At 38.6% G+C, this 12,654-nt stretch overlaps 1 protein-coding gene across 1 annotated transcript; it reads left to right on the top strand.

The window, feature by feature from the left end:
• The first annotated feature begins 79 nt into the window (after window positions 1-79).
• On the top strand, window positions 80-10,590 carry LOC127638235 (tRNA-dihydrouridine(20) synthase [NAD(P)+]-like). Its single transcript, XM_052119674.1, has 16 exons — window positions 80-142; window positions 464-609; window positions 819-864; window positions 2,194-2,285; window positions 3,475-3,518; window positions 4,067-4,127; window positions 4,226-4,273; window positions 4,399-4,464; window positions 4,565-4,635; window positions 4,720-4,806; window positions 5,819-5,987; window positions 8,946-9,067; window positions 9,267-9,410; window positions 9,498-9,585; window positions 9,663-9,736; window positions 9,843-10,590. The coding sequence occupies exons 2-16, from the start codon at window positions 478-480 to the stop codon at window positions 10,096-10,098; spliced, it is 1,500 nt and encodes a 499-aa protein (XP_051975634.1). The 5' UTR covers window positions 80-142; window positions 464-477; the 3' UTR covers window positions 10,099-10,590.
• The last annotated feature ends 2,064 nt before the right edge of the window (window positions 10,591-12,654 follow it).

Here is a 12,654-nt window from a genome sequence, read left to right as displayed (position 1 = left end):
TTAGATAATGATTACAGTAGGTTGATTTAGCGTCTAAACTAGGGAGCTTGTTTTTAGTCGCACCGAGATGACGTCATACCGGAAGCATGTGCGGTTCACGCCATACAGCTGTACATGTAGGCTGAAGTTTTGCTTGATACTTGTAAGTTCTGCTCTTAAATCCTTTTTGTCATCATATACATATATCTACAATATTGGGATTTTATCTATCTAACGATAATAGCACAGTCGCTTTATATCTTTATTAAATGTATTTGCAATGGCATAACGTGTCTGTAATGCTTTAAATGTTAACTTATGCGGTTTGTGCATTTAATTGCTCGCCATGATGTGGTAGTTACTTAAACACAGTCTTTAAAAGACACTGCCGATAATTTGCAACAGTTTATGTCCATGAAAACAGCATGCCTGTTTACATTTACATCAATAAACTGCCTGATTGAATATGATCATCTGTCTGCAGCGGTTGGTTGACGGATGATCATGGCAAACAGTGTGGGCAGGTTGTGTTTTCAGAATAAGACTATTCTTGCCCCTATGGTACGGGTGGGCACTCTACCCATGAGACTGCTGGCACTGGACTATGGAGCAGATATCGTGTACTGTGAGGTGAGTTGTAGCATTTACACTAATGCCATTTCACTACATTAAGTCAAGTGGTTTTTATTGTCGTTTCAAACATATACAGTTAGTACAATTGGATTTTACATACTGACAGTGAAAATACAGACATTAATATTAGGTGTAAACTTCAGGGACGCATGTGTGCTTATTTCTGTGCTGTTTGGTTTAATAATTTTGTTCCTTTGATGTTATAGGAGCTGATCGACCTCAAAATGGCTCAGTGTGAAAGAGTGGTGAATGGTACGTATGCATACATCCACTGGAATCTTAAAAGTCACTGCTAAAATGTTTCAATATGTTAGTTAAATGCGTAAGCATCATTTGTTTTCAGATCACTTAGCAATTTTCTTATCTAAAGCAACAACATTTCTACATGTGTAACTTACAGTACTTTTTGGGGGCCACTTTACTTTGGTCACGTTTGAGATAATTTGATTGTGCTGGATTTTGAATTGTAGGGATGTGCAAAACTACCAATTTTATAATCGACTAATCAGTCGTTTTTTGAATTGGTCAATGTTAAGGATAATAATGTAACATTGGGAAGGTTGGTCAACTTTGATGTTGTGTTAAAGCCTTGTCTGAACTGGTTTTAAAATTTTGAAGTTTGATTGTATAGACATTACAGTACGATAAATCACACGCTAGATACTTAGTCAGACAGAACGTCACAAAAATAGTCAGATAAACCATCAGAGAATTAAAGAGAGAGAACTTACAGAGGAACAAAGGCCTTTTGTGGATTTGTTTACATTTGAATTTTTGACAGTTGGCCTGTTTAAACAATCCATCATATCCATGGTATTTTTCTGATTTTTCATTGTCCGCTGTACGAAAAACGCATCAGTCCTATCAGTTAGAAAATACATAACACACTGTTCATGTGACCCAAATCAGATGCCTTTTCGAAGGATATACGGATGCGAAGTACAACACTTCAACGTGGTGACTAACGGATATCCAACAAATAAATGGGCTTAATAACTATAAACTATCAAAATAAGAAAAGTAAGAAAGGCTTCAATACAGAGCGGCACAAAATCGATTATGCTCATCCTGAACACAGAATGACGTGTTTCAGTGTAAACGGAGTGCTTCAGGGTGTTCCTCGCTGCGTATTACAAAACACAGAACTGCGAGATAATATTGCGGGAATGCATCTAGTTCACGACATCAAGAAGTTTAAACTGTTTTTCGGCAACTATTTATTTAAGCAGTTTTAGACCGAATCAACAAAAGACTTTCTCTTCACAGCACCTCACAAGTACATGAATATTACTCACAACAGAGGATTTAACTTCTGACAGTGATCGCCTTAATGTATTGATGCGGTTGTTTGCTGTATGAACAGCGCGTAAAAAGTTTAAAACACTTGGTTGCATCTCAATTCATTTGAGAATTGCCACTTTTATTAAAACCTCCACCACTAAAAATATTATTGTTTGTAGTCGACCCCACTAATCGACTCATCAGTTGGGCACATCCCTATTGAATTGCTCTTGTGAACTCTGGTACAATATGAAATGGGATTCACTCTGTGTTATTATTAAGCATTTATTTATTGGGCAGATGTTTTGGAGACTGTTGATTTCATCGCACCAGACGAGCGAGTGATGTTTCGCACCTGCAGTAAAGAGAAGGAGCACGTGGTCTTTCAAATGGTGAGTATGTGAAATTCAGGTTCCTGAAACATCCCAAACTTGAGAAGTCTTTGGAACGTTGGATGCCTAATAAATACAGTGTTTTGCAGTGGCAAGAAAAAGTATGCGAACCCTTTGGAATCACCTGCATACATGTATAAATATGTCTTAAATCTGGTTTGAACTTCACCTTAGATACAATAATGAACAAACACACTTTGTTTTAACTAATAATGCACAAATTATTGTATCGTTCTTGAACATATTGAATACATCATTCACAGTGTAGGTTGGGAAAAAGTATGTGAACAAAAACATTGCTGTGTTCCTGAAGTTTGCCAAAGACCACTTTGACACTCCACAACGCTACTGGGAAAATGTTTTGTGGACTGATGAAACTAAGGTTGAATTGTTTGGGAAGAACACACAGCACTACGTATGGTATAAGAAGGACACCACATACTAACACGAAAACTTCATCCCATAGGTGAAGTACGGTTGTAGGAAAAATTAATTCCCAAGTTTATCAAGATATCCTACAGGATAATGTCAGGGTGGCTCTACACCAGCTGAAGCTCAGTAGAAGTTGAGTGATGCAGCAAGACAATGACCTTAAACATCGAAGTAAATCCATTATAGAATGGCTTCAAAAAAAGAAAATCCACTTTATGGAGTGGACCTGTCAGAGCCCAGACCTTAACCCAATAGAGATGCTGTGGAAAGACCTCAAGAGAGTCATTCACACCAAACATTCTAAGAATATGGCTGAGCTGAAGCAGTTCTGTAAGGAAGAATGATCCAGAATTCCTTCTGAACGTTGTGCAGCTCTAATCTGCAACTACAGGAAACGCTTGGTTGAGGTTATTGCTGCCAAAGGAGGATCAACCAGTTATTAAATCCAAGGGTTCACTTATTTTTTCCACAGCACTGTGAATGTTTAATTGAATGTGTTCAATAAAGACATGAAAGATTATAATTGTTTGTGAGTTGTTAGCTTAAGCACATTGTGTTTGTCTATACTTGTGATTTTGATGAAGATGAGATCACATTTTATGACCAATTAATCCAGAAAACCAGCTAATCCCCAATGGTTCACATACTTCCTTCTGCCACTGTAAGCATGATCTTTAAGAAAGAAAAAAAAGTTGTAGTAGCCATATTAGGCCTATTAATTAACATATCTCTCTTTGTATGCTTATTTGTGTTTCAGGGAACAGCAGATCCAGAAAGAGCCCTCACTGTGGCTAAACTTGTGTGAGTTAATGGACAGATTGGACTGATATTGATCATAACTTAGTTCTGACGGGGAGATATGTTGACAAAAGGAGCACTGCATCTTTTTTTTTACTGTACTCACAAAAGTTGAAAATTCTTTCATCATTTAATCACCAGAGATTAGGAAAAATGTTTTGTTAAAAAATAAGAAAAATTTGTCAATATAAAAAAAATACAAATATGTTGATCCAATCCTGTACGATGTTATTTAGTGGATAATTCACACTGGCCTTTTCTGTACATTGATAGAGAATAGAGTTCAGGTGCTTAAAATGACAACAAAAAAATGCACAATTAAGTACCATAAAAGTAGTCAGAGTAGTTTGTGTGTGACATCGCTGTACTTATATGGTACGTTTTGTTACCATGTACTATCATTGTATGGAAAACTGTGTTCCATGGAAGAGTCATACAGTTTTGGATAAATATCAGGGTGATGAGTGGTTTTTTTTTTTTTTATTAATTTAAGATCACAATGTCTGCTCTCACTCTAGAGTCCAGCAGTTTTAACTTTACTGTGTTAACAGGGAAAATGACGTGGCGGCTGTCGATGTGAATATGGGCTGTCCAAAGGAATACTCTACAAAGGTGCTTTGTGCTTCTGTTGGATTATGTTATATTAAAATATATATATTGGGTTATTCTACTACTATTTTTTTAATAACAAATTTTACCCCCTCGTGTAGGGAGGAATGGGGTCTGCGCTTCTCTCTGACCCTGAGAAAATTGAATCTGTAAGTTTTGTCTTTCCAAAGATTGTTTTATTGCAAATCACATACTGAACTCATGCTGAATCAGTTGACAGGACCTGTTTTAAAAATATTTACATGTGTTTTTCCCTCCTCTCTTGTCTTTGTAGATTCTAAACACTCTTGTGAATGGGATTTCCAAACCTGTAACATGTAAAATCAGAATCCTTCCTACAGTAAGTGAGCAGAGATATGACACAAATGTTTGTTATAAGGCATTCAATTTTTGTTTCTAATGAAATATAAGTGTATAATATACCTTATGTGCTCTCTCAGCTAGAGGACACAGTGGATTTAGTGAAGAGAATTGAGAAAACTGGAGTGGCAGCCATAGCAGTGCATGGCAGGTATGATGTTTTCTTCGTGTTTATGGATGGGTTCATATTTCAACAGCTGAGTGTCTTTATATTCTGTTGTTTTTCTATTTTTAGAATGAAGGAGGAGAGACAACGTCACCCGCTCCACTGTGATTATATTCAGGCTGTAGTTGAAAGTGTGTCCATCCCGGTCATCGCCAAGTTAGTCTTTACCTTATAATACATGATGTTTTTTTACATAATGGGTGTTTCTTCAACTTCGGGCACTTTTAGTTCCAACGGTGTGTGTACATGGACTCTTGATTTATGGTATTTTTTCTGAAAGTCACAAAAATTCCCACAACAGTGTCATTTCCAGCACATCTGAAATTCTGAATTGTGTTTAAGAGAATTCTGTGGTGAAATGATCTCAACTTCATTTAATTGCGTTCTATCCATTTAAATTTGTAAAAATAGAAGTTTACTTGAATCATTTGATTTGGGGATAAATACTTTTTGTGGTGTTAATGTAGCGTTGATGAAACTGAGCAGGGGATTTCCATTTCCCAGCATGCTTTGCATGGGACTCGATACGTATAGTAAATGTTCACATTATGTGTTATTTTATATGTTTTTGTGCAAGATGAATAATAGGGAGATACTTTTAATGAGTTTTATGTTTTGTTATGTTGAGATTTAGAAGAGTTCCTGTTTTGTTGGAGTTTTGGTGAGGACAGGTAGATGGCGAACATGAAATTGATTGCTCGCTTTGTTACGCAATTGCTGTGAAAACCATAGCACAGATACTAAACTACACTCTGTAATGCTTCAAGTCAGCATGTATTTAGCATGCTAACATTCAGATTTATTTGAGTTCCATTGACACATCTAATTTTGTTGGGTTTACTCAATTCAACTTCGCAATTTAACACAAACAATTTGTGTAGAAAGAATCTAGTAATTTTAGGTTAAGGAAACCTGTAAAACACAAGGAAACACTGTCCACGATTGAATCAATTTCTTTCAGAACTATTTTGTTTTGTGTGAATGGCAATACATAGGAAAAAAAGAGAAAATAATATATATTTACCTTGAATTTTCTTTATCTTCAAACATCACTTGTCTCTTATTTGATACAGTATTCAGCATGCTCTTCACTGACACTTTTGTCTGCTTGGTTAACAAGTACACTAACTGACAGGATTTTTTCATTTGCTTCTCTGTCTTTCTGTAGCGGTGGCTCTTTGGACTTAGTAAAGACGTTTGAGGACATAGAAATCTTCCGGAACTCTACAGGAGCGTCCTCAGTCATGCTCGCACGGGCCGCCATGTGGAACCCTTCAATCTTCTGCCAGCAGGGGGTGCTGTCTATAGAAAAGGTTATGGAGGAATACATCAAATATGTGAGTAAAGGAACATAAACTTGTTTGACTTACACTGAGAATGTTTTCTATTAACAATATTCACACACAACTTACACCGATGAGCCATAACATTATGACAACCCGCCAAATATGCTGTTAGTCCTCCGTGTGCCACCAAAACAGCGCCGACCCGCCAAGGCATGGACTCTACAAGATCCCTGAAGGTATCCTGTGGTATCTGGCACCAAGACATTAGCAGCAGATCCTTCAAGTCCTGTAAGTTGCAAGGTGGAGCCGCCGTGGATTGGAATTGTTTGTCCAGCACATCCCACAAATGCTCAATCAAATTGAGATCTGGGGAATTTGGAGGCGAGGGCAAAACTTGAACTCTTCATTATGTTCCTCAAACCATTCCTGAACAATGTGTGCTGTGTGGCAGGGCGCATTGTCCTGCAGACTGAGGCCACTGCCATCGGGGAATACCATTGTCATGAAGTACATGGTCTGCAACGATGTTTAGGTAGGTGGCACGTGTAAAATTTACATCCACATGAGTGGCCGGACTCAGGGTTTCCCAGCAGAATATTGGCTAGAGCATCACACTCCCTCCACCAGCTTGTCATCTTCCCACAGTGCATTCTTGTGCCATACCTTGTGGTCTTGGTCTCAAGACCTTTTGGAATAACTACGCCCCCTTCTGGAGTAACCCCGCCCTCTTTTGGATATTTCACCCCCATTTGGAGGTCTCCGGCCTGCAGCTTTACCTTCTTGTGTATTACCAGTCCACTAAATGTGGTAATTATTTCAACCACTAGTTGGTATGGCATCTTCACCATTACTGAGAATTTGCAAGTACTTCTGCCTCTGTGTCATCATGCATGCTTCGACAAGCACTGTCTCACTTATCAGATGAATGTAAGTGCAAGAATTATGGTCTAACAACACATAGCAATCATTAGTGATTTATGATTATAACTGCCATGTAGAGGCCATGACTTTACCCGTGGCGAGTGGCAGCGGCTCTGTGCATACCTTTATTGAAAACAGTTTGTGTGCGGCGACCCGCTGCTTAAAAGGCACAGTGTAACAGGTAAAGGATGGGCAATGAGGTGGCAGAAACTGGCTAAACAGTAGACATAGATTTTAATAAACTCAACATAAAACAAACATAAACGCACACATGCAAAGCTACCACATGTCTGTCTCTCTCTCTCAAACTGGTGCCTCTGGCTCCATTTTATCTCGCTCTCCCTCTGATCAGCTAATTCAGTGCAGGCCGTGCATCATCACGGCCCGGTCATGCCCTTCGCCTGGTTACACACAGTTATGTAAACTTTTGACCAACAGGAATTGTTATATAGTCAATGAAATGTTTTACAATCTGACTTTTCATCCATTGAGCCTGCTCCCAGCAATCTGTGTTTTCCAATTGGCCTAAGTATTGATGTGGATTGTATTGCCTTCAAAATGTTATCAATATTCCACTTGGATAGCTCTGCTGTTGAGAATGAGATTCTCACACTGCAAAATGACATTGAGATCAAATCCAGGGCAACACCTGGCATGAATGGGGAGTTATGGAACTTACTGCCTGAACAAAAGTATCACAACCTCAGAAGATGAGCTTTCAACTTGACAGCACTTTTTGGATCAACGTATTTGTGTGAGTGCGCTTTCTCTCTCATGAATATTAAGTCAAAGTACAGATCTACAATGACTGATGACCACCTTGTGGCCTGCTTAAGGCTTGCGACCAGCTCTTACTGCCATGACTATGAGAAACTAGCTGCGTCCACCCAGTGCCAGAGGTCCCACTAAGGTAGAGAAATAACTTTATTGTCACTTTTATAACTAGAACTAGGCTGTTTTGTTATATCTGGATTAGGCGTACTTCTGTTTGTTTTGTGCTATTAAATATGTAGATATGCTATGAGTAGCGACTGTGTCTTTCTGTTTGGACTGGTAGATCTCGGCACACTGACAAATTTAAAAGTAGATCTTGGTTCAAAAAACGTTTGGGGACCCCTAGCCTAGGAGCTACATCTTCTGGCTGTCCACTAAACCATTAAATTCACTTTAGTGGTATTATTTATATACCTATGCATTTGGGTTAGAAGGCATCTCATAAAACTGAACTGTTTTCTCTAAATAGCTGTCTGGAAAATGTCAGAGACTGCAGTGGTAAAATTTGCATTTGAAAACTTTGAAAAGGATTCTTCAAATATAAATTCAGCATTTTTCATTAAAATGTACTGCCTGGTCCTTGGTCTTGGAGATATGTCTTGATCTGGGTCTCGGGGGGAGTCTTGGTCTAGGTCAGGGGTGACCAACCCTGCTCCTGGAGAGCTACCTTCCTGCAGAGTTTAGCAACACATTTGCCTGTCACTTTCAAGTAATCCTAAAGACCTTGATAAGCTGGTTCAGGTGTGTTTGATTAGGGTTGGATCTAAACTCTGCAGGAAGGTAGCTCTCCAGGAGCAGGGTTGGTCACCCCTGGTCTAGGTCTTAGGGAATCTGGTATTGGTCTGGGAGGGTCTGGCCTTGACTAAATTTCTGCAATCAAGATGGTGGCCCATGTAGTAAGGGCGTTGTTGTTGTCTGCTATCTACTATAATAGTGTTGTTAAAGATAAATATTTGCACAACCTTCACATTCCATTGCTTCAATGGTGATGGAAAGTTTAATTGGAATTGCTGTCCTGAGGTGAAAACACTAGGACAATTGTGTTTCAGAACGCACATGGAAATGACGCAGGGCCACACTGCTTAGGTTTTTTCCCGCATGCACAGTAAGAGGATTTTAGCATTTTCAGACATTTCATTGTAGATGAGCAACTTCTGGAAAATGTTTGAAAACAGTAGTGTGGATGGAGAGCGTTACGAAAACCTTGTTGTCAGATGAACATGTATACGGATTAATGTGGACGACGTTGTCTGAGGCTTCTTTATATTATGTTCATGAGACCTGATGATTCTTTATTTTTTTGTTTATTTGCAGGCTGTTCGCTATGACAACAACCCATTTAACACCAAATACTGCTTGTGTCAGATGCTCAGAGACAGAGTTGAGTCTCCATTCGGAAAACAGTTACACGCAGCTCAGACCATAGCTGAAATCTGGTAATTCATCTTCAATCCAATAAATGGTGGGGCTATAGAATATATTCACAAATTATCATTGACTACTGAAATGTTTGTATGGAGACAACCCTAAAGCTGTGCCTTTATCTTGGATAATATTTCTATAACTCTGTTCTGGAACTGTGAGCGTGCTTGTTTGTTCCTGTGGTTTAATAATGTTTGCATTTGTGTTGTTTAGTAATGTGTATAACATGGCTGACTTTTACAATAAGACCAAAGTTGAACTGGAGGCTAGAAAATCTGCTCACCAGTCTAACAGTGATCAATCAGAAAACCCAATACTGGAGGATGATGTCATCACAATGCCCATTCGCTTCGAAAGGTTTGAAGTATTTCATGATTGTGGCCCACTTCATTAGAGAGGAATTTAGCTTGTTTCAAGTTATAATATATGTCTGTGTTTTTACAGACGGGATTACCCACCTCAGATCACTCCAAAGATGTATTTGCTGGAATGGAGCCGAAAGGAAAAGCTTGATCAACCTGCGTACGAGACAGTGAGTTTTATTAGAAATTGCCCAATGATGTCTTTTGATTACTGGGATATAGCCTTGTAAATTGATTTGTTTCTCAGGAGCAGAGAACTCAAGATCGAGCTTTTCAGTCCACGGTTATTGTAGCCGATAACAAGTACCGGTCCACCTTATGGTGAGTTTTGTGTCTGATTGTGTCTACACACATAGCTGTGCAGAGAGAACAAGTTGATGTCATTTCTACATTATGTGTATTTAAATATTCATTTTGTTTTCTTCAGGGAGAAGTCGAAGAAATTTGCAGAGCAAGCAGCAGCTATAGTATGTTTACGCACACTTGGGCTTCCCGAGGGTCGAATTGGAGAGGAGAACAGCGGATTGGTGAACAAACGCAAGAGGGAGGACAAAAAATGTGCGCCGCCAGATGACAATGAGTCAGCAGCACCAAAGAGACATATAACTGAAGTGCCAGAGGAAGAGGAAGTGATATGCAGGGCGAAAGTTGTAAATGGTGTCTGTGGTCAGACCACACATTAACCTTGGCCAGATGTTCACTATAAGAACTCACTACAAAGAGATTGGATTCCAGTGGAGAATTGCTTGACAGATAATAGTACACTTTGTTTGGTTATAAAGTTGCTCAATATTCTGTTGCCTTTTCAGGTGCCATTGCTCTCTAACATTGTCTTTTCAAGTGGAAATGAATATTTTCAATATGTTGCATGCCACTATTTTGTGTGGGTAAGGAATCCTGTTGTTTTTGTTTTGTTTTTATATATATATATATAGAATATCAAATTGACCATTCTTCTCTTTTTAATTAATTTGATATTCTACCATTGACCATAAAGGGGCAGTGCAGCTCCAGTTACTTTAACTTCAGTACTGGGAAGTCAAAACCTACAGTATATCACACAATATCCAAAAGTTTATTTATTTGAAGTATTCATTATTTTAAGGTGTTATTATGAATGGGGCAGTGGCTACTTGACATAAATTGTCCATCTTTTTGAAATAAAACATTTAATGTATGGCTAAAGTCAGTTGTTAGTTGTATTTATCATTTGTAAGTTGTAAAAGTTACACTTTGAATGGCTTTGTCTAAATATCTAGTGAGCTGCCTACCTAGACATCAATTTTGAGCATCATAGACCTGTTCCAAAGCAACCACATTAGTGTGTGTGTTTACATCAATCAGCCACAACATTAAAACCACCTGCATAATATTGTGTCCATCCCCCTCGTGCCACAAAAACGGCATCAACTTGCATCTCAGAATAGCATTCTGAGATGATATTCTTCTCACCACAATTATACAGAATGGTTATCTGAGCTAAAACATTTTAGTAACCCGGCACCGCCCCTCACCTGCATGGTGGTGATATAAATTCTGGCAAAAATTATAAAATCACCACACTTCGAGAATGTTCACCCAGCTTTTTTCCTCGTAGCAAATAAACAAATCACAGATATGACACATAGCAATTTTTGTTTAATACATTATCCAGATCAAGTAGAGGAAAAAATTATGCAATGACTCAATGTTGAGGAAAAAATTATGGAATCCTCATTAAATCACATTTAGTATTTTGTTGCTGCTCCTCTGGCTTTTATGACTTGAAAAATCCATGAAAAAAAATCAAGCTGGTTCCAACTTTCTCAAATAGTGGTTGACAGATCAGCTTTGCAGGATGGAGCATTTTTTCCAATTTCCACCATAAATTTTCAATCGGTTTGAGATCCGTACTGTTAGCTGGCCATGTCATTGAGTTGATATGCCTTTCCTGAAGACAAGCTTTAACACTCTTCGCTCTGGGACTAGATGCATTATCATCCTAAAAAACTTCTTCATCACCAAACCTATTTTCTATCGATGGAATGAGAAGTGTCCAAAATGTACATCTGTGCATTGACTGTTGAGGTAATGATTGCCATCTCCCCAGGTCCTTTATCATAAATGACTGGGGAAATTTGAATGTTTTCTCCAGGCAGTCATCTTTATAAGTTTCATTAGAACGGCACCTGACAAAAGTTCCAGCATCATCGCCTTGGCCAATGCAGATATCAGATTCATCACTGAATATCACTTTCATCCAATCATCCACACTCCATGATTGCTTCTCTTCAGCCCGCTGTAGCCTTGTTTTCTTCTGTTTAGGTGTTGGTGCTGGTTTTCGTTTGGCTTTTCTATACGTAAATCCCATTTCATTCAGCCGATTTCTTACAGTTCTGTCACAAACATTGACTCCAGTTTCCGCCCATTTATTTTCCATTGGTTTTGTTCTGCATTTTCTATTTTCAAGTCATATTGCTTTGAGTTTTCTATCCTGATGCTTTGACGTCATCTTTGGCCTACCCAAATGTTTTCCTTTTATAACCTTCCCATTTTGTTTATACTTGCACCAAATTTTAGGCACAGCTGACTGGGAATAACCAACTTCTTTTGCCACACTCCGTGTTGGATTTCCTTGGAGTTTTATAATCCTTTTCATTGTTTTAATTGACAACTCTCTAGTTGGGGCCATGTTTCCTTTCAGTTAGCCAAGACCAACAGCTCATTAAGATCTGTAAGCACCCTTTTAACTGCAGACTAATTAGCATTTTTAGACTTGTTCTTATATTTGTTTTAGAAATGCAATCTACAAGGTGATTCCATAATTGTATTTCATTTTTTAAACAAAAATTGCTTTGTGTCAAATCTGTGATTTGTTTATTTGCTACATAGAAGACTTTCACCCAGCCTTTTTTACTAGGTGTGGTGATTCCATCATTTTTGCCAGGGTTGTAGCATAGTTCTGTTGGGGTGTTTTTCAGTGGTGGGGACTGGTCAGAGTTGAAGGAAAACTGAAAGCAGCAAAATACAGAGATATCCTTAATGAAAACCTGTCCAGAGCACTCAAGACCTCAGACTGGGCCGAAGATTCACCTACCAACAGGACAATGACTCTAAGCACACAGCCACGACAACAACAAGTATGGCTTAGAAACAACTCTGTGAATGTCCTTGAGTGGTCCAACCAGAGACCAGGCCTGAACCAATCCAACATCTCTGGAGAGACCTGAAAATGGCTTTCCACCAACGGTCCCCATCCA

Source organism: Xyrauchen texanus, chromosome 46, assembly GCF_025860055.1.
Source record: "Xyrauchen texanus isolate HMW12.3.18 chromosome 46, RBS_HiC_50CHRs, whole genome shotgun sequence".
Taxonomy (NCBI): Eukaryota; Metazoa; Chordata; class Actinopteri; order Cypriniformes; family Catostomidae; genus Xyrauchen; species Xyrauchen texanus.
The sequence above is the reverse complement of the archived record's forward strand: the minus strand, read 5'-3'. Positions and strand labels throughout refer to the sequence as shown.